This window comes from Bidens hawaiensis, unplaced genomic scaffold (assembly GCF_021521415.1).
Source record: "Bidens hawaiensis isolate Kalapana, Puna unplaced genomic scaffold, B.hawaiensis_p1.1 tig00004525_1, whole genome shotgun sequence".
NCBI lineage: Eukaryota > Viridiplantae > Streptophyta > Magnoliopsida > Asterales > Asteraceae > Bidens > Bidens hawaiensis.
Genome location: NW_027491273.1, coordinates 808,487 through 829,430, shown reverse-complemented (window position 1 = coordinate 829,430; position 20,944 = coordinate 808,487). Strand labels below are relative to the sequence as shown.

The 20,944-nt window shown below is 43.6% G+C and overlaps 1 protein-coding gene across 1 annotated transcript; it reads left to right on the top strand.

The window, feature by feature from the left end:
• Window positions 1-16,890: 16,890 nt before the first annotated feature.
• Window positions 16,891-20,615, top strand: LOC143626861 (uncharacterized). The gene is made up of 4 exons (XM_077096809.1): window positions 16,891-17,122; window positions 17,501-19,982; window positions 20,089-20,167; window positions 20,259-20,615. The coding sequence occupies exons 1-4, from the start codon at window positions 16,891-16,893 to the stop codon at window positions 20,613-20,615; spliced, it is 3,150 nt and encodes a 1,049-aa protein (XP_076952924.1).
• The last annotated feature ends 329 nt before the right edge of the window (window positions 20,616-20,944 follow it).

Here is a 20,944-nt window from a genome sequence, read left to right as displayed (position 1 = left end):
AATATGTTTTGTTTGTAGTACAAGTTACTCTATTCAAATTTTAAATAGTCTATTTTTACTCAATTTGAATTTTCTAAATAATAATAAAATTATAAGTTGATGATAATTGATAACGTTTGAATTTGTTAGTCAAATAATTTTAAGATTACTATAAAAAGTACGTAGTGTAAATAATATAACTAAGTTGATGATTAATAATTTTAACAAGTTTTTTGATATAGTTTTAGATAGGAATATAGTGATTCGTGAGTATTATTATTAGGGACTATTCTCAAAATAGCCCTATTGTGGAAATATATTTTATTTTTATCCCTCACAGTTAATAATTCCAAAAATACGCTCTAACTCATTTTTAACCATGTGTTAAGAAATCTAACACGTCTTTGACGACGTATTATAACACATGGTTAAAGATGAAGACGTGTTAGATTTCCTAACACATGGTTAAAGATGAGTTAGGCCTCCAAACACGTAGTCAAAGATATGTTAGCATCAAACGCATCTTCAAATATATGTTAGTTTTTTGTTTGTTTTTTTTAATATTATATTTTTATAACTAGTTTTACTTATATTTGTTTTTCTTTTATAACTTTTAATATATAAAATTTTATATTATTTCAAATATACCGACAAGAAATGTTTACTTTTATCTACGGGCCGACATAGACTTACTCAAACTCAAGCCGTGCGAAATCAATATCGAAATGTTCAATAAAATTTGACCCCGCTCAGTCAAACCTTAGAAAAATCGAAAAATCGCAAGCTTGTTGTTTATCTACGTTTAATTATAATATGATGTTTTGAATTTTAATCAGGTGTTGCTTTTGATTACTTGGAATCAGCTCTTCAGAAGTATGTAGGTCCATTTTTTCTTGGAGATATTAATTTGGTGAGTATTCGGTTAATTTGAGCCGCTAAAATGTTTAACGAGCTGAGAAAGAGGCCGGTTGTTAGTAGTTATTTACTTATCATTATTAACTTGTGGATTGCAGGTGAACTTTGTTTATATTCCTTTTGTAGAAAGGTTTCAGTTATTTATAAAATGTAGTCGCAGAAACCGGTTTGTAACCGATTGAAACCGTAGGTTCCGAACCGGTTTGTAATTTTCTTCACAAAAAACGGTTAACCAAACTGAAACCAGGCAAAAACCGGTTAAAACCTGGACTGAAACCTACCAAAACCAAGCAAAGACAAAAACAATCAAAACCTTAACCGAAACCGATTGTAGCATGGTCAAGAAACCGATTTCAACCTGAACCGAATCCGATCGTAAACCGGTTTTTACTTTTGTTGGCCAGACTGAACTGGTTTCAACCCAAACCGGTTTGTGCACCTCTACAAGTGAGTAGCAGAATGGGTGGTTTTGTTTTCTTTATTTTGGAACCGCAAATTTCAATCAAACAACTAATAAGACACTAGAGACTAACAAATATATTGAAAGTTATAAAGTGAAATTATGTCAATCCTTTCAGGTTCCAAACATTGCTTTTGAAACGTAGAACGGTTTTAATACAAAGGTTTTATGTTTTTGTATATTTTCGCAAGATATACCAGTATTAACTATTGGATGAACGTAATTTTCAACTAGAAGTTTGCTTGTCTTCTAAAGACATGATATGACTAATTTAATGCAATGTGAAAGATCCTGTAAATGTTATGTAGGTGAAACTATCCCACTGAAAAGATGCTTAATGGTTTCACATATCTCATATAAAATCAAACAAAACTCAAATTATATAAAAAAATAATAATAGATAAAATGGGGTGATAGTGATTGATTGAAATACTTTGTCACCACAAAGAAGCCCCTTGGATAACGCTCCCTTCTCAAGCGCTTTATAATAGCGTTTTCTCAAGCTCTCTATAGTAGCGTTTGAGCTCCATGGAAGGGCATATTGTGTCGTATCTTGTTGTTTGATAGTCGTGTTTAGCAACAAAATGCCAAACATCATTTTCCATTGTTGGAAAAGGCGTGTCTTGACAACCAACATGTAGTTATTCCTTTTGCTTTTGACACTTTTGGTTTCCTCGCACCTGAAGCTGTGGAGCTACTTACCCGTGTTCAGCGGGTCATGCATAGTAATGTTATGACTCCAAGATCAGCAAATATAGTTTTTAAAAGATTGGGTTTTGCGATTCAAAAAGGGGTAGCGGCGCAGTTTGTTGCTCGTTTGCCTTCTGTTTCGATGTAATCCAATAAACAATTAACTGTAATTAAATCCATTGGTTTTGATAATGATTAAATTAAATGTGACTTGATACCATTAGTTTATCAATAACGATTATATGTCATATACATGTCTTTAAACACTTTATTAACGCTATTAATTCATAAATTAAAAATGATCAAGACATCAAAGCATAGGATAAAGAAATAGATAAAAAATGATACAATATGTCAATATCGACATGCTATGAATCAAGAGAGATTAAAATTATAAAACAAAGAAGAATTGCATATTAAATGATTTTTAAAACTTAAAAATCATTTTACGAAAATAATATAATTGTTTAAATGATAAGAGATTAAAAATAATACCATAAAGGGAAGTCTTCCTTTATTGAATGGAAATGAATCAAGACAACCATGGTAAAACTAAAAGCAATTAACACAGTTGTATGTGAATTATTAAATGGAGTGATAAGGTTAAAGCGAGAACTGCGTTAAGACGTGAAAAACCTCTAGAGTTAAAGTAGAAAAGATGTGAAGAAACACTAAGTGATCCCGGGCAGATTACGGATAATCTGGGGCTAAGTAATGTTTCCCACGAGGGTTAGGTCCGGCAAAGATGGATGTTCTTCAGATGACCTGCAAAACAGACACCGTGAGCTCGTCACTGAGAAGGGGGGGTTCCTCCTTGTGACCACCCTCCGGCGTGAGAATCATACTAGATTGCTCTGAATATAAGTGTATATTGAGAGAAATAGCTAGTGAAGGTAAGATACAAGATAATAATACATTTCCAAGGTGTTGGAGTATTTATAGCCGAAGGTAGGTTTCCAAGCAGGTACAGCCAGCTGTATAATATTCCTGTTCTGCCAACTGTGGGCTACGCACGTGCCATGCCAGTGGTTGGTGGGTAGGCAGCGGTTGATAGTGACAAGGCCGGCTGTGTACTGTTCCTTTTCCACCAACTGCAGGCTGTGTGCGTGCCACGACAAGGGTTGGTGAGTAGGCAGCGGCTAATAGTGACAAACAGTACTAGAGCGTGCTCCTCCTCGTACTGTTGTCGGTGAGCTGTCACCCTGTGATTGGTTCATGGGCTGCTTTGGTCAGATCTTGTCTATTTTGTCCATACCTTGGCAGGTATAGTACAAAAGATCTTCCAGAAGCATACGGACTGGCTCATTTGGGCGGGAGTATTCCCGCCTTGCTCATTCCTTCAGGTGACACTGAATTATTGAGAGTTAATGCCTCGTGCGTGTAGCCTTGCTATTAGTGCGGGTAGCCTTCCCTGATGGCTTGTATCCGAAGCTGCGGGAACAGGCGGGGTACTTCACCATTGGGAGGCTTTTCCTGCGGGAACAGCTTGCGTAATGCGCGTAAGGTCTTCATCTCTGAGCATGGTGGGTCCTGCGGAACCAGTTGGTCCTTGCGCAGACGTCCCTCTTCAAGGTGAGTCTTGCGGGTCCAACTGGGCTCTGCCGGGACCTACCTCTTCAAGTCCCCCCAGTCCAATGTTCTTCTCATGAATTGTTAATAAGTGAGGTGAACTTTTGGACTTAAGCAAGAGGTTTTGAAAAGGGTTTTTTTTTTTTTAGTTTTAAGGTTTTCCGTGGGGATTCTTCCCGCGGTTTTCCTAATGTCACTCGCAGAAATTCCCGACTTTTCTGCCTGATCTTTGGTTGTGATGAGGGTAGGTGTTTAACCCCTTCGCACATCTGGAGCGTTGAGTTTCACTTGCATAGATTCTTCACGAGATTTTGGTAGTTTCGGACATAGTGATCAGTTATGTTAAACCACCAATTCCGCCTTAAAGTTTCAAACAAGGTAGTTCTCAACGTTCCCGCTATGCGGAGGTGCTATTTCTCTTTCCGCAAGCACGGTCCAGAAGATCCTTCTTGGTTTCAATTCCCTGCGAGTGCTAAGTATGTGAAGGGTTTCGCCTTGACACTGTACCCGCACTCGTCTTATAGTTTCTTTACTTCCAAGGTATTCTTGGCTTCAATTCCCTGCAGGTGCTAGGTATGTGAAGGGTTTCGCCTTGACACTGTACCCGCACTTGTCTTACGGTTTCTTGGATACCAAGGTAAGGGGGTATATTCCCTCTTATTTTTGAATCTTTGAATCTTTTTGAATTTCTTTGAAATTCGAAGAGTTGGTGAAAGGATAAGAACAGTCCAAACTGTTGAAGGGACGTTAGCGTCCGACGGTTTCCTCTGACAGTTTCAGGATGTGCAGGAAGTTATGACGACGTGACAGTATGTGGTCATTCCAGACGCTTTTTCAGGCGCGTGGGCGCGAGTTTTCGGGCGCGTGGGTGCGGATTTTACGGCGCGCGTCCTGTCAACAGCTGTTGCCAGCTTGCTTTTTCCACGTGTCATAGTTTCATTGCACCAGCGCTTTTCTCTCTCCTCCGCATTAAATTCATCGCATTCATTGTGATGAGTATATAAAGGGGGAGAGGGTTCATCTTAATCCACACTTTCACTTCTCTCTTCTTCTTCTAAACGATTTCCGGCGAATACTCTAAGCTTTGTCGAGCATTCTCCTGAAATCGTTCCTTCGTTACTTCTAAAACATGTCTTCTGCTCACGATCTTGAAGCTACCGCTGAAGAGTCTGACGTGTACGTCGAGAACCCGACGTCTACGTCTGATAAGGACGATAAGAGCACTGCTGGCGAATGCCAGTGTGCTATTCCCATCGAGCTTTACCAGTACATCATCAGGAAGTTCATGCTCGAGCCATTCGAGCCTGAGTTTCCTGAGCCTCACCAGACCGTGTATGATGCCCCCAAGGGCAAAATAGGGGTATATGCCGCCTTCTTCGTCTATGGGAATCTCAGGTTCCCATTGACGAAGTTTGTATGCCGTGTCTTGGAGAGACACGGTGTACACCTGACGGAGGTACACCCAATGGCGATCGCCAAGATCCGCCATTTTGAATGGGTGTGCCTCATTCTTGGCGTGGAGCCCCATGTTGACCGCCTGATGACCTTCTACTCCTGGAGGTGCATCCAAGGCTGGTACACCCTGGTCACCCGGATCAAGGGTTTGAAGATCTGCGCTACCGAGCGCAGTCTTCGGTCTTGGAAGCGGGAGTTCTTTTACATCTCTGCCCGTGTCGTCCCTATTGCGATGACATTCAAGAACTGGAGAGCACTCCCCCAGCCTTCACGCCTCTAATTACCAGGAGGCGGAATGGTTTGCCAAGATTTCCCAGATCCAGTCTCCGGTTTACCGCTTTGCGGAGTCCGGGATGGTGATGCTCGGTATGAGCCGGGTGTGGAAGGATGCTGGGGCGGAGGCGCCACAGATTCCCATCGTCCTTGAATACGGTTTGAACTTTATCCCTTACGGTATGCTCCGTCTTCTTTGTTGATTTAGGGTTTTATTCTAACTCTTTTTATTTCAGAGGGGAATGACTTGCAGTCGCTCTTGCATCCGCGGGAAGCTGGTGGTCCAGCTCGGCTGGGTACTCGTGCTCTTGACGAGAACGAGTTGCCCATCCTCGAACAGACGGCGAATCGGTTTGTGGAGGCCTACCCGCCAGGCCACGAGATACTGAGCGCCACGCGGCCAGGTAAAAGACTATTTAACTCTCGCCCTCTCAATGCTCAAACCTCTGCTGGAATTCCTCTAATCTTGTCATCTTCTGATGAGGAATCCGCAGATGGTCCTTTCCTTGCGCGGAAGAAGAAGGCTGTCGGCGGGAAGGGCAAGGCGAAGGTTGCCTCCACTGCCGATCAGGGGAACCGGTCTGAGTCGGAGACCGAGAGTGAAGAAGCGGCGGGGAACCCAGGTGGTGTTGAGACCACTGCTCCGGAGGTTGAAACGGCTGTCACCTCCGAGCAGCCCAGGATGACGACGGTGACCGGTACGAAGAGGCCGGCTCCATCGGGTTCGTCCCCGCCTGTTCGCACCTTCAAGCTCAAAAGGACCCGTAAGTGTACATAACTTTAACTTCATATCTTTCCGCTATTATACTTATATATCTTGTCTTCGTGCAGGCGTGGATGCTACGGCATTCCAGAGTGGAGCGGGAGGGAGCAGCTCTGGACCATGAAGGTAGGTTTGGTCAACCTACCCGAGGCGATGACCCAGGCGGCTACGCCTGCTTGCAGTACTGGTTCAGTTGCTCATCCCGTTGAGCCAACTGTTCCAGCTGTAACATTATCCCCGCCGGCTGTCAGTGCCATTTTCACATAATCCATCACTGAGCCGGCGGTGATTTCTCTTGCGGGTTCTTCCGCAGCCGCGGCCACGGTTGTGAGTTCACCTCCGGTGAGTTCACCTCCGTTGGTTTCCACCGCGGCAGCCTCCACCATGCCTCCTCCGGCGCCTGCGACTACGGCCAGTCCTTCAGGTACGTTTGGGGTTGGGGCGTCTAGCCAATCCTTGCCTCCTTCCCGTCTCCTTGACCTTTTGGATGGATATCCCTTAGGTTCAGGTGATGGGTTTGGTGGCTATCGGCCTGTTGTCGACCCTACAGGTGCGTAGGGTTATTTTGGCCTATATCCCTTTCATCATTTCTCTCTCTTAACTGTTTTTTGTTTTATTGCAGTTCGTGATTCCAACGAGGTGTACGCTCCTCGGTGGAATATCCGCCGGGGAACGACCCTCCGGACTGCTGAGGAGTGCGTCGAATGGGCGCGTCACGCCGCCCCAAGCGGTGCGCTGGGGGAGGCCATGGCCAGCTACCGGGAAGGTAGGCTGTCCAACGAGCTCCGAATCCTCCTCGCCCGGATGCAGCCGCGCGTCGAGCTACTTTGTCGTGAAAACGACAAGTTAAAGACGGCGCGTAGCCTTGAAGTGGCTCAGGCGCGGGCTATCCGGGAGGAGAATGCGAAGCTTGCCGCCGTTGCTGCGGAAAAGGAGAAGGCCTTCAAGGCCCTCGAGGTTGAAGTTCAGGCCCGGCTCGAGGCCCGTTCTAAGGCTGCCCAAGCTGTTAACGAACAGCTTCGGTTGGCCAAGGAAACTGCACGGAACGCAACCGAGAAGACCACCAAGGCTGAAGCTGTTGCTGAGCCTCTACGCATCGAGAATGAGGAACTTAAAGCCAAATTAGAGAGGCTCCAGCAGGCTCATGATGCTTTGGCCATGGAAGATGCCAAGAAGCTCCAAGAGATCTTGGACCCGAGGGGGGTGCTTGACCAAACTGAGCGTAAGCTAAAGGGCGTCGAAGAGGCTGCAGCCAAAGATGTGTTGCTTGCCAACCTTACAAAGAACGAAGCCGAACGCGCCCGTAATGAAGCTCAAGCTGCCCTCCAGGAGGCTCTGGTTACCAAGGAATGGCTTCTTCGAGAAGCGTTGTCGCAGGTATGCGCAGTTTCACAATTTCTTTACGCTTTTCCTTACACTTAGAAGAGTTTTTGATATACTTCTGTTTTGTAGGTTGTGCATCGGGTCTTTACGAACACATCATATGACGATGCGATGAGCGCAGCCCTCAACGCTTCTCATGAGGATGGGGAAAAGGCTGGCTTCCTGCTTGGTCTAGGGTTTGTTGAACAAGGCATCCCGCCTTCCAACTTCCCTCTTTATGATGTGGATACTGAAGCTGCTTATGACCAAGCAGTGAATCAGTATGCTGCCTTCCCGCATCCGGTGGTGGAGAAGGTGAACGAGATTACTGCTGCTGATGATGGGCTAGCTATCCTCAAGGCTTTCCTTGAACCGCCACACTCTACTGATGGTGCGGGTCCAAGTGGGAGTGGTCCTGAAGCTTGATCCTTTAGATCCCTTTCCACCATTAGAGTAGATTTTTTATTTTTGCACAGATTTACTCTTGTATGCGGGTATATGCCCGGCAATTCTTGTAATATTTGAATTTTGATGGAATAAAGATTATTTGTTAATGCCTTGCCTTGTTTATTTCACGCATATTTTGGTTTAACCTAGCAATTTCTTGAGTACTTGGATAAGTTAACTTTTCAACGTGGCAAATAATAAGTTAAAGTTTTGCTTCCTCTTTCGTGATTGTGCTGGTAAGACCGTCACTTTCACTTAGTAGGATGGCTAAACTTTACCTATATCTGACCTGCGTGGAGGTTTTCCTCATCTTTTCCTTAGAAATTTTCTAAGTATTGTGAATAAGTTAACCTTTCGACGCGCGGTTGTCAATAGGTTAATGTTTAGTTTCCTCTATCATGATTGTACGGGTAGGACCGTCACTTTCATTTAGTGGGATGACCAAACTTCACCTATAACTGACCTGCGTGAAGGTTTTCCTTATCTTTTCCTTATAAATTTTTACCGTTTTATGTGTTTATGCGGGTTTTGCCGCCTTCCACACGCAACGACTTACTTCTTCCCATATTTATGCGGTGAATACCGGCATATCAGTGAGGTAAGTTCATAAGTATAAAGGTAAGGCTATCAACACAATGTAATAAAGGAGAATCATGTCCATCAGAAGTGGCTCTAGGCATTTTCTTTACAAGTTTGGAATTGATCTACATGTAACATTTGCGTAATTGAGCTCCGTTCCATGTTCTTGGGATGGGAGTGCCATCGAGCCTTTCGAGCCGGTATGCGCCCTTTCTCAAAACTTCTTTGATAATGTACGGTCCTTCCCAGACCGGTGCTAGCTTTCCTGGGCGCTCTTGGTTTGAAGCCTCGTTGTTACGCAATATGTAGTCTCCTACATTGAAGTTGCAGAGTTTTACCCGTGTGTTGTAGTACTTTTGCATTTGTCGCTTGTAGTTCTCTTCACGCGCTGCGGCTAAGTCTCTGCGTTCTTCGGTTAGCATAAGGTCTAACCGTCTTTCCGCATCATTGTCTTCTGGCTGAATCAAGACCCTTGGTGAGGGTAAACCAATTTCGACCGGGACCATGGCTTCCGTGCCATAAGTGAGGCTGAACGGGGTTTCTCCCGTACTGGCCTTTTTCAGCGTTCTGTTCGCCCAAAGGACGTGTGGTACTTCGTCCACCCAGCCGGATCTGTGTTCCAAGAGTCTTTTCTTTATGCCTTCGACGATGCTTTTATTTGCTCTTTCCACCTCACCGTTACCTTGCGGGTGTGCCACTGAGGTAAAGGTGTGGGTGATTTGAAGTTCTTCCAGCCACTTTTGTAGCTTCTTGTCAGCAAAGTTGGTGCCGTTATCGCTCACCAAAGTCTGTGGAAGTCCAAAACGACAAATAATAAATTCCCAAATAAATTTTTTAATATGTTTTGCGGTTGTTTGGGCTAAGGGTTTTGCTTCTATCCACTTGGTGAAGTAATCGATGGCTACCACTAGAAATTGAACGTTTCCTGCTGCAGTGGGAAATGTGCCTGTCACATCAATGGCCCACTTCTGGAATAGCCACGAAGAGGTGACTGGAACAAGTTCATTCTTCGGGCGATGCGTGTTGGGTGCGTAGAGCTGGCAAGACCTACACTTTCTGATGTATGCCAACGCATCCGTATGCATCCCCGGCCAAAAGTATCCCGCGTTGTTTAGCTTAGCTACAACAACGCGTGGACCTGCGTGTACTCCACAGATGCCCTCGTGTACTTCCCTTAGGAGGTAGCCAGCATCTTGGTTGTCCACGCATCTTAGGAGTGGGCCAAGAAAGTTACGTCTGTAAAGGATGTCATCGATGAGTTGATAATTCTGTGCTTTACAGCGTATTTTTCTTGCCTGTGTTTTTGACTCTGGTAGTATACCCGCTGCAAGGTAATTTATTATCGGTGTCATCCATGTTTCTGTGCCGGTTTGGATGACACAAATTTCCTTGTGCGGGACTGATGGTGCTCCAAGGAGTTCAATGCGGATGTCCTTACCCAAATGGGTGAAGGCTAACGATGCAAGCTTGCTTAACGCATCCGCAGATTTGTTTTCGCTACGCTTGACGTGTATGACTTTACAATCGTTAAAATCGCGCATAAGGGTTTTTGCCTGTGCGAGGTACAGGGCCATTGTGTCGTTCACGGCCGTGTACGTCCCGTTTATTTGGTTGGCTACTAACATGGAATCTACGTGGGCTTCCAAGTTTTTCACTCCCATCTTACTCGCAATCCCCAGCCCCGGCCAAGAATGCTTCATACTCTGCTTCGTTATTCGTACTTGGGAAATCCAGTCGAATAGCGTAAGTGTATTCTTGGCCTGCTGGGTTGGTTAGTTTCAACCCTACGCCTGAACCCTCGTTGCTGGCTGCTCCATCAGTGTAGAGTCGCCAGACATCATTGATGTCCTGTGCTGGGGAGGGTTTAGCCTCCTCCTGGCACTCTTTCTCCCGCGAAGCGGGGACTTCAGCAATAAAGTCGGCTAAGACCTGGCCTTTTATGGCTGGTCTCGGCTTGTATTTTATCGCATATTCCCCCAACTCAATTGCCCATTTGGCTAGACGTCCCGATAACTCGGGTTTGCCTAGAACGTTTGCAAGTTTGAAGTTGGTGAGAATGGTAATTGGGTGACCTTGAAAATATCGTCTTAGCCTGCGTGAAGCCTGTACAAGTGCTAAGACTAATTTTTCCAGGGTAGAGTACCGGGTTTCTACGTCTGTTAGGACACGGCTAACATAGTAAATAGGCATCTGGATACCTTTTCGTTCTACTAGCAGGACTGCCCCGGTTGCTCTATCTGTGGCGGAAAGGTATATGATTAATTCGTCCCCCGCTTCTGGTGCTGTGAGCGTTGGGAGTTCGATCAAGCGTGACCGAATTTCCTGAAAAGCTGCTTCTGCTTCTGGTGTCCAGCGGAAGTGCGTTTTCTTTAAACAGTTTCTCAATGTTGACACGAATGGGAATGACCTATCCGCATGGTTTGACAAAAAGCGGTTAAGTGCGACTAGGCGTCCATTCAGTGTCTGAGCTTGCTTGATGGTAGTAGGTGATTCCATTTTGATAATGGCTTCGACCTTTTCAGGGTTCGCTCTGAAGCCATCTTTAGTAACAATGACTCCTAAGAACTTCCCTTCTTCCATCCCAAAGGAACACTTGCTCGGGTTGAGCTTCATGTTTATTTTTCTGAGCGTGTTGAAAGTTTCTTCGATGTCTTTCAACATCGCTTCTGGCTCAGGGCTTTTGATGACCAAGTCATCCATGTAGACTTCCAAGTTTCTCCCAATTTGGGCATGAAACTCTTTGTCCATCAGGCGTTGGTATGTGGACCCTGCATTCTTAAGTCCGAATGACATCATTTGATAACAAAATGTGCCATCGGGCGTCCGAAATGCTGTTTTGTCCTGATCATCTACGGCCATGTGGATTTGATGGTACCCCTTATATGCGTCAAGGAAGCATTTAAGGCGAAACGGTGCTAATGAATCCACTTTGAGGTTAATTTCGGGTAACGGGTAACAATCTTTGGGGCATGCTTTGTTTAAATCTTTGAAATCTATGCACATGCGCCATTGATTGTTAGCCTTCGGTACCATAACGGGATTTGCAACCCATGTTTGATATCCACTAACGCGTACGATGCCCGCGTCAAGGAGTTCCTTGACTTGGGTTCTACACGCGTTAGCTTGTTCCGCCTCCATTACTCTGCGCTTTTGTATGACTGGCGTAAAAGCCGGGTCGCACTTGAGCTTATGCTCTGCTTTACTTCGAGGTACACCAGTCATGTCAGCTGGTGTCCACACGAAGATGTCAGCGTTTTTCTGTAGTAAGCGTTTGAGTAAGGTGCGCGTAGGATCAGTGATTGTTGGGCCAATGGTAACAGCCTGGTCAGGGTATTTGCCATTGAGGGCCCATTTTTCTGGTTCGGTAATGGTTGGTTTAGCCATCTTTGGTTTGGGTTTAGATGAGACAGATGCAATGCATACCTGGGGAATACCGGTGATCATCGCTACACCCTCAGCTGTTGGCCATCCCATCATGCCGTGGACTGAAGATACCACGGCATTGAATCTTGCCATCCCGTCTCTCCCGAAGAGAATGTCGTATGTGTGGTGTGGCTTCTTCATCACGATAAAGTCCACGTCTTCTGTGTGGGAGTGTTTCCCGTCCGTGAGAATGACGGGGAAAGATAGGATACCCAGGGGGGTGTTTGTGCTGCCGTCGAACCCTTCCATTGAGGCGTAGACCGTTTCCAGGCGTTCCTTGTCTTCGTCGTCTAGCTTGTCGAAGAACTGCCTGTACATAACCGTTGACGAGGCGCCGTTGTCAGCAAGAGTGCGGGAAGTGATGTAGTGCCCCAGCTGGCTTTTGATGACGATAGGGCCTTCTTTGCTGGGTCCTCCTGGCACTCGCGGGAAGCGCACCTCAGCTTCCTTCCACGCGCATGGTTCTGTCGTTCGTCATTTTATTCCTCTGATGTTACTATGAACCATGTTGATGCTGATATCAACGGGCTTTCGTCCGTTGCCTTTGTACCGGTTATCATTCCTCCCTCCATTCTTGATTGATGCCACAAGGTGTACAAGTCTTCCATCCTTGACGAATGTTTCAATAATATCCTTCAAGGATGTACACTCCTCAGTGTTGTGACCCTTTGTCCCGTGGAAGTCACAGGATTTGCTCTGATCCGCATTAGGTCGCTGCCGGATTATTGGAGCTTTTGGCCATGGGAGTTTTTCAGTGGCAAATATCTCCGTGACGCTTTTGGTGAGTGGCGTCCACCTGTGTTTTCGGCTTGAAGGGTGCGTGTTATCCCTTCCGCCTACTAGAAGGCGAGAGCTGGATGAGGTGTCAAAGTTTACCCTTGACTGCCAAATACCTAGCTTCCTCTTTTTGTTTTGCCGGGCGGTCCGAACGTTGTTTTCTCTAGTCCTCTGCGTGTAGAGGTGTGTGTTCTGGGGAAGATCCCTTCCCAGTTGCTTCTCCGTTTCGGCAAAGCGCTTGGCCGCCGTCATGATGGCATCCCATGTGGATGGCATGTCGTCCTTACCCGTCAACGTGCGGATAAGCTCTGGGTATTCGGCGCCCTGGATGAAAGCGGCGCGAACAAGATCTTCGCTTATTGTGCCCAGACTCAACTTTTTGGAGTTGAAGCGAGTGATGAAGTCTAGTAAAGATTCATCCTCCTCTCTAACGCAGTTGAGGATCGTCCACTGCTCTTCAGTGTATTTCCTCTGTTGACTGAAGTGTTGGCTAAACTTGTGTTGAAAGTCCGCCCAATCATAGATGTGGTGGACCGGTAAACGATCAAACCACGCTCTGGCCGCTCCAACCAGCGTCATCTGGAACATATAACACCACGTGGGTTCCGTCCAGTTGCTGACGGTTGCCCCCGCTATGAATCTGTTCAAGTGATCATCTGGGTCGGATATACCATCATAAGTGCCGATGTTGGACAGCTGTTTGGCACTTCTCGGGGCGATTGCTTCCGCAATGTCCCTTGCAAACTTGGATGTTCCCGCATTTGCAGCAGTTGGTCTAAAGGTTTTGGAGAAGTCACGTGGGTTTCCCCCCGCCTTCCTTGGTTTGAAGGTTTCTCCGAAATTCCTTCTTGGTTGGAAGTCCGTTTCCTTACGCTTCCCTTTCGCCCTATGGCGAGGGTTTGCGTCGGTGTCGAATTCCTCCCGATCATCGTCCGAGTACTCGCACTCACTGCTCATGTTGAGCTGTTGTCGAGTGCTTCCGAATTCGTCAGCCTGTTGGAGTGAACGCAAGCGTTCATCCAACTCAGCTTGGAATTCATCTGACGTGTTTCGGCCCACGCCTTAACTTGATCGAGTGTTTGGCGGGGGAGCCTTGTCTGTTTCTCCAACTGGGTATCGGTGAATCCTAGTGAAAGATTGTTTACTGCACTTGCCCCGGCTTGGGTAACCGGGGTAGTGTTCGTAAGATTTGTGTTACCGCCGGTGTTCCCCCTAGTAGCTGGGGTTGTGGTTACCGGGGTTTCTTGGTCACTCACTGGCCTTGGGACCGGAGTAACGTTAACCATCTTTTCAGAGGTTTTGAAAAAACTGAGAAAATTAGTTCTAGCTTTTTTGTCCCACGGATGGCGCCAATGAAGAAACACTAAGTGAACCCGGGCAGATTACGGATAATCTGGGGGCTAAGTAATGTTTCCCACGATGTTAGGTCCGTCAAAGATGGATGTTCTTCAGATGACCTGCAAAACAGACACCGTGAGCTCGTCACTGAGAAGGGGGGGGGTTCCTCCTTGTGACCACCCTCCGGCGTGAGAATCAGACTAGATTGCTCTAAATATAAGTGTATATTGAGAGAAATAGCTAGTGAAGGTAAGATACAAGATAATAATACCTTTCCAAGGTGTTGGAGTATTTATAGCCGAAGATAGGTTTCCAAGCAGGTACAACCAGCTGTATAATATTCCTGTTCTGCCAACTGTGGGCTACGCACGTGCCATGCCAGTGGTTGGTGGGTAGGCAGCGGTTGATAGTGACAAGGCCGGCTGTGTACTGTTCCTTTTCCACCAACTGCAGGCTGTGTGCGTGCCACGACAAGGGTTGGTGAGTAGGCAGCGGCTAATAGTGACAAACAGTACTAGAGCGTGCTCCTCCTCGTACTGTTGTCGGTGAGCTGTCACCCTGTGATTGGTTCATGGGCTGCTTTGGTCAGATCTTGTCTATTTTGTCCATACCTTGGCAGGTATAGTACAAAAGATCTTCCAGAAGCGTATGGACTGGCTCATTTGGGCGGGAGTATTCCCGCCTTGCTCATTCCTTCAGGTGACACTGAATTATTGAGAGTTAATGCCTCGTGCGTGTAGCCTTGCTATTAGTGCGGGTAGCCTTCCCTGATGGCTTGTATCCGCAGCTGCGGGAACAGGCGGGGTACTTCACCATTGGGAGGCTTTTCCTGCGGGAACAGCTGGCGTACTGCGCGTAAGGTCTTCATCTCTGAGCATGGTGGGTCCTGCGGAACCAGTTGGTCCTTGCGCAGACGTCCCTCTTCAAGGTGAGTCTTGCGGGTCCAACTGGGCTCTGCCGGGACCTACCTCTTCAAGATGAAAAAGACATATCACAGCGTTCTGAACATAAATTATCAAGGCCTCTTAAATCGACCATGTGACAGTTCCCAACACATTAGACTTGTGTTTTAGCATATATAACCTTTCTAATAGGGCTGAGCACGGCTTGGTTCGGTTCGGTTATTAGGCGAAACCTAAACAGAAACCGAAGTAATCGGTTATTTGAATATGCAAACCGTTCGGTTTTCGGTTCTCCGGTTTCTCGGTTATCGGTTTTTCGGTTAATTTCGGTTTCGGTTCGGTTATTTTCGTTTTTTTTTTCAATTTTGAGTTGACGTTGCAAAAAAATAAAAAAAAAATGAAAATGCATATTTTGAGCTTGTATAAGACCGTGTTAGAGTACCATAGTCCACATATATATATATTGAATTAGGCACGTATTACGTGGAATTATAGGAATACGAAGTTGCTAAATAGAGTTTAAAAATTAGAAAACAATAAAAGTTTAGTTCCGATCTTCATTCATCATCTTATTTATTTATCTTAAAAGTTTAATCAATTCCTCATCAACTTGATAGACTTTATCATCATCAATCCGTTCGGTTCGGTTTTTTTCGGTTTTTTGAAAATTGACAACCGAATCGAAACCGAAATTTCGGTTTTTCAAAAAAACACAAAATTAACCGTCGGTTAATGCTTCGGTTTGGTTTTTTCGGTGCGGTTTTTCCGGTTAATTCGGTTTCGATTCGGTTAATTCGGTTTTCTGCTCACCCCTACTTCTAATCACTCCTTGTATAACTAAGTGAAAAGTTAAAATACAAAGAGATACAAAAATGAGAAGTGTAAGAAGGATTTGTGATTAAAAAAAATAAAAAGTAATAATAATAATAATAATAATAATAATAATAAAATCATTACTCAAAACATAAATAGAAACCGGAAAAAATTAAAAAAACTAAAATGTTTCCCTCGTTATTCTCGTTAAAAAACCGCCTAAAGATACAATGCCTAGAAAAAAAAAGACACAATGACGAAAATAAACAAAAGACACAATTATAACTAAAAAAAGACACAATATATCGCAAAACATAACACATGGCTGAACAAAATATAACACAATATCAAGAATAAAAGACACAATATCAAGGAAAAAAGATATAATCAATGACGAAAAGAAACATAAAGTACAATTATAAACAAAATACGCAATAATCTTTTTTCCTCAAGACTATGTTTTTTTATAAAGAACGAAAGACGGTAGAATCATTTTTGTGTTTTTACTTTTTTTGTATTATATTAAATTTTGAATTATGGTTTTTTTTATTAATTTTCAAGAGGTTTTTTTTGGTATGGCTACAAATCTTTTTTATCCTTATTATTTTTGTCCCTCTTGATAGAATAGCTTGACCGTATAACTGAATACTTTTTTATACATTAAAAAGATCGTTTTATGTGAAAAAAAATGGTCCTATTATGGACACCCAGACATCCCCTATACGCCCTGTATAGAGTCATACGAGGCTTTATACGTCCCGTATAGGACTATACATGGATATACGGGGACCCAATACGCCCTGTATAGCCTATACAAAATGTATTGGTGGGTGTTTTAGCAAAAAGTTGTGGCCCGGTTACCACCCCCTACCCCACCCAAAAAAAAATAATAAAAACTAGTAAAGATGTAAAAATATAAACAAGCAGAAGACTACACGTTGATAGCGTGCCTTGCAAGGAAACAAAACAAGCCGTTGCATTATCTATCTCAAGCCTGCCAAGGTATGTCTTAATCGCCATTTTTATCAACTCCTCAACAGACTCTTCTTCTATTCAACTTACAAGTACGATCCATTAGCTTTTACATTCATCATTCACTGTATAATTTATAATTAATATTAGTATTACAGGAGATTGTATATCCAATGTCCACAAAAACCTGTGCTACTGATTCTAACTCGTTAGATTTGAAAACCGAAACCCTAGCGATCGAGCCGTCATCTGGCGGTGGCGTTATTGTTCAGGATTTAGTTGATTCTGATGATGCTAGGGTTTCTGTAGGTGAATTAGGAGTTGTAATGGATAAGGATGAATTAATTGATGAAGTTAGGGTTTCTGGAGGTGAATTAGGGATTGTAATGGATAAAGATGTGAAAGGTTTGGATGACGCGAGGTCGGATGCTGTGGTTTCGTCTGTACCGGTTGCGGCGAGTGACGAAATTAAGATTGGGGATGAGTTGACAGAATCGAAGTCTGGAGAGTTGGTAACGAAAACTTCTGATCGTGATGGAGAGGATGATTCTAAGGATTCGATTGATGGCGTTAGGGTTTCTGGAGATGGAGTAGGGATTGTAATGGATAAAGGTGAGAAAGCTTTGGATGACTCGAGGTCAGATGCTGTGGTTTCGTCCGTACCGGTTGCTGCGAGTGATGAGTTGACAGAATTGAAGTCTGGAGAGTTAGTAACGAAAACTTCTGATCATGATGGAGAAGACGATTCTAAGGATTCAATTGATGACGTTAAGGTTTCTAAAGTTCGGGATTTAGTTGATGAAGCTAGGGTTTCTGGAGATGAAGTAGGGACTGTAATGGATAAAGGTGAGAAATGTTTGGATGAATCGAGGTCGGATGCGGTAGTTTCGTCTGTACCGCCTGTTGCGAGTGACGAGGTTAAGATTGGGGGTGAGTTGTTAGATTCGAAAACTGAGACACAAGCGAATGAACTGACTTCTGGTGATATTGTTGTTCAGGATTTAGTTGATGATGCTATGGTTTCGGGAGGTGAAATAGGAGCTGTAATGGATATATGTCAGAAAGGTTTGGATGAATCGAGGTCGGATGCGGTAGTTTCGTCTGTGCCGCCTGCTGCAAGTGATGAGGTTAAGATTGGGGATGAGTTGTTAGATTTGAAAACTGAGACACTAGCGACTGAACCGTCTTCTTTAGTTGATGATGCTAGGGTTTCGGGAGGAGTTGTAATGGATGAAATTGAGAAGCGTTTGGATGAAACGAGTTCGGATGCTGTAGTTTTGTCTGTAACGCCAGCTGCGAGTGACGAGGTTAAGATCGGGGATGATTTGTTAGAATCGAAGTCTGGAACGCTAATAATGGAAACTTCTGGTCATGATGGAGGGGGTGATATTGATGGTGCTAGGGATCCTGCTGATCATATTGGGGTAGGTGATATTGTCGTTCGGGGTTCATTTGATGATTCTATGGCTTCTAGAGATGATATTGTACTTGAGACTGTTAAGAAATTTTCTGACAAGAATGAGGTTAATAATGAGGAAAAAGAAGGTGAATGTAAGGTTGTTCAGGATTCAATTAATGACACTAGGGTTTCTGTAGATGAAACAGGGATTGTAAAGGATAACAGTGAGCCAGCTTTGGATAAGTCAATCTCCGATGCCGTTATTTCATCTGCACCATTGAGTAGTGAGGACATTGGCACAGTCAATGAGATTAATATTGGGACTGATTTGTTAGGTTCAAAAACTGAAACCCTGAAGATGAACCCATCTGCTGATCATAACGAAGACCGTGTTATTGTCAATCAGGACTCAGTTGTTGATAAAGGGATTGTAGTGGAGAACATTGAGAAAGTTGCTGATGAAAATGAAGTTAATATTGAGGTAAAAGAAGGCGAATATAAGGTTACAGATATAGTTTGGGCCAAGGTAAAGGACTATCCATGGTGGCCCGCTCAGATATTTGATCCATCTTCTTCAACAGATAAAGCTAAAAAATACTCCAACAAGAAAGGGCTTCTTGTTGGTTATTTTGGGGATCAAAGTTTTGCATGGAATAAGCCTTCCAACATCAAGCCATTCAGGAAGAATTTCCGTAAACTGGAGAAACAAAGTAATTCCAAAGCGTTTATTCATGCTGTCGATTGTGCTTTGGATGAGGTGTCGAGGCGTGTAGATTTTGGATTGGCGTGTTCTTGCTTATCCAAAGAGGTATATGATAAAATTAAATCCCAAGAGTTTGTTAATGCTGGAATAACGAAAGAATCTAGCAAAATAGACGGTGGTGATCGATTTTCAACCGTTTCTAGTTTTAAGCCTGTTAAAGTTGTTCAATCTGTGCAAGAACTAGCTAAAGAACAATTTGATGGATTTGATAGATTGGAGGTTTTGTGTGTGAGAACTCAGTTATTGGCATTCTTCCGTTGGAAAGGTTGGAAAGGTTGTTATCAGTTTCAAGCACTAAACTTTTTGGATGAGTTAGATAATAAGTTGGAAGATGAATCTGAGGTTCCAATAACAGAGGAAAATAAGGTTGTTGAGGATGATCAACCAGCTTCTGTAGGTAAAAAAGTTAAATCTAAAAAGAGAAAGCCGGATGTTTCTGATAGTGATGACAGTGATGACTCGGTCCCACACAAGAAAGAAAGAAGTTTGACAAACGTGACTCCAAAGGGTAACTCAAGTGCGAAAAGAAGTAAAAGGGATATTAGCCAAAAAACAACTGTTGAGGATAATGTCATTAAGGAGAAAAATGGGAAAGAAAAAACAGCTTCTGCAGTTAAAAATGTCTCCTCTAAAAAACGGAAGCCAGATGTGTCTGATAGTGATGACTCGGTCCCACTCAAGAAAGAAAGAAGTTTGACAAGCATAACCCAAAAGGGTAGCTCGAATGTAAAACGAAGTAAAAAAGATATTAGCAAAAAGGCAACCGTTAAGAATAACGGGAATGAAAAACCAGTTTCTGGAGGTAAAAAAGTTTCATCTAAAAAACAGAAACCATATGTTTCAGACAGTGATGACAGTGAGGACTCAGTCCCACGCAAGAAAGAGAAAAGTTTGGCAGACATGACCTCAAAGAGTAACTCAAGTGTAAAAAGAAGTAAACAAGGTATTAAGAAAAAGGCTACTGTTGAGGATAATGGGAAGGATAAATCAGTTTCTGGAGGTAAAAAAATTTCATCTAAAAAGCCGAAGCCAGATCTTTCTGATAGTGAAGACTCGGTCCCACGCAAGATAGAAAAAAGTTTTGACAAACGTGACCTCGAAGGGTAACTCGAGTGTAAAAAAATGTAAACACAGTATTAGAAAAAAAGCAACTGTTGAGGATAATGAGAATGAAAAATCTGGTTCTGAAGGTAACAAAGTTGCATCTAGAAAACAGAAGCCAGATGTTTCTGATAGTGATGATAGTGAAGACTCGGTCCCACACAAGAAAGAAAGAAGTGTAGCAAATGTGAGCCCGAAGGGTGACTCGAGTGTGAAAAGAGTTAAACAAAGTATAAGCAAAATTACGACCGTTGAGGATCATGGGAATGAAAAACCAGTTTCTGGAAGTAAGAAAGTTTCATCTAAAAAAAAACAAGCCGGATGCTTCTGACAGTGATGATTTGGTCCCACTTAAGAAAGAAAGAAGTTTGACAAACAAGGCCTCAAAAGTTGACTCGAGTGTAAAAAGAAGTAAAAAAAGCATCAGCAAAAAAGCAACCGTTGAGGATCATGCCTCTAAGGAGGATAATGGGAATGGAACCGGTGATAAAATGTCATCAAATTCGTCTCCAAAAAAGCTGTTTAGAGTTGGTGACTGCATACGCAGAATTGCAAAACAAATATCCGAGTCACCATCGATTCTCAAGAACGAATCCCAGAAATCGAAGAATGATGATGGTGAGGAAAGCTCCTAATTAAGGTACAAATTCATTTCGTTCTCTCTTGTGACAATATTTATGGAGGAGTTTGAACGAACTCTAATCGAATCTCTCTTTCTGCTTATTTCTTTAATCGAACAAGATCTTTAAAAAGTATGTGTTTGTGTCTCCGACTCTTTGTTATCATTCTGTGCATTCTGCAAGTTTGTAGGGCATGTGCTGTAAGAGCTGCAAGTTTGGCATGCTTCTTTTGCTGTTTTAAATTAATATTTCTTTATTCCTGTTCTTGTATGAAATCCAAGAAAACTGAACCGAAACCTGAATAATTCGATCCGAATTCTTATTCGGATTATTCGGATATCCGA

Coding starts and splice junctions, on each gene's coding strand:
- LOC143626861 (XM_077096809.1), top strand. CDS start 16,891: ATGTCCACAAAAACCTGTGCTACTGATTCTAACTCGTTAGATTTGAAA. Junction 19,983..20,088: donor GACAAACGTGACCTCGAAGG/GTAACTCGAGTG, acceptor AGTTGCATCTAG/AAAACAGAAGCCAGATGTTT. Junction 20,168..20,258: donor AAGAAAGAAGTGTAGCAAAT/GTGAGCCCGAAG, acceptor ATGAAAAACCAG/TTTCTGGAAGTAAGAAAGTT.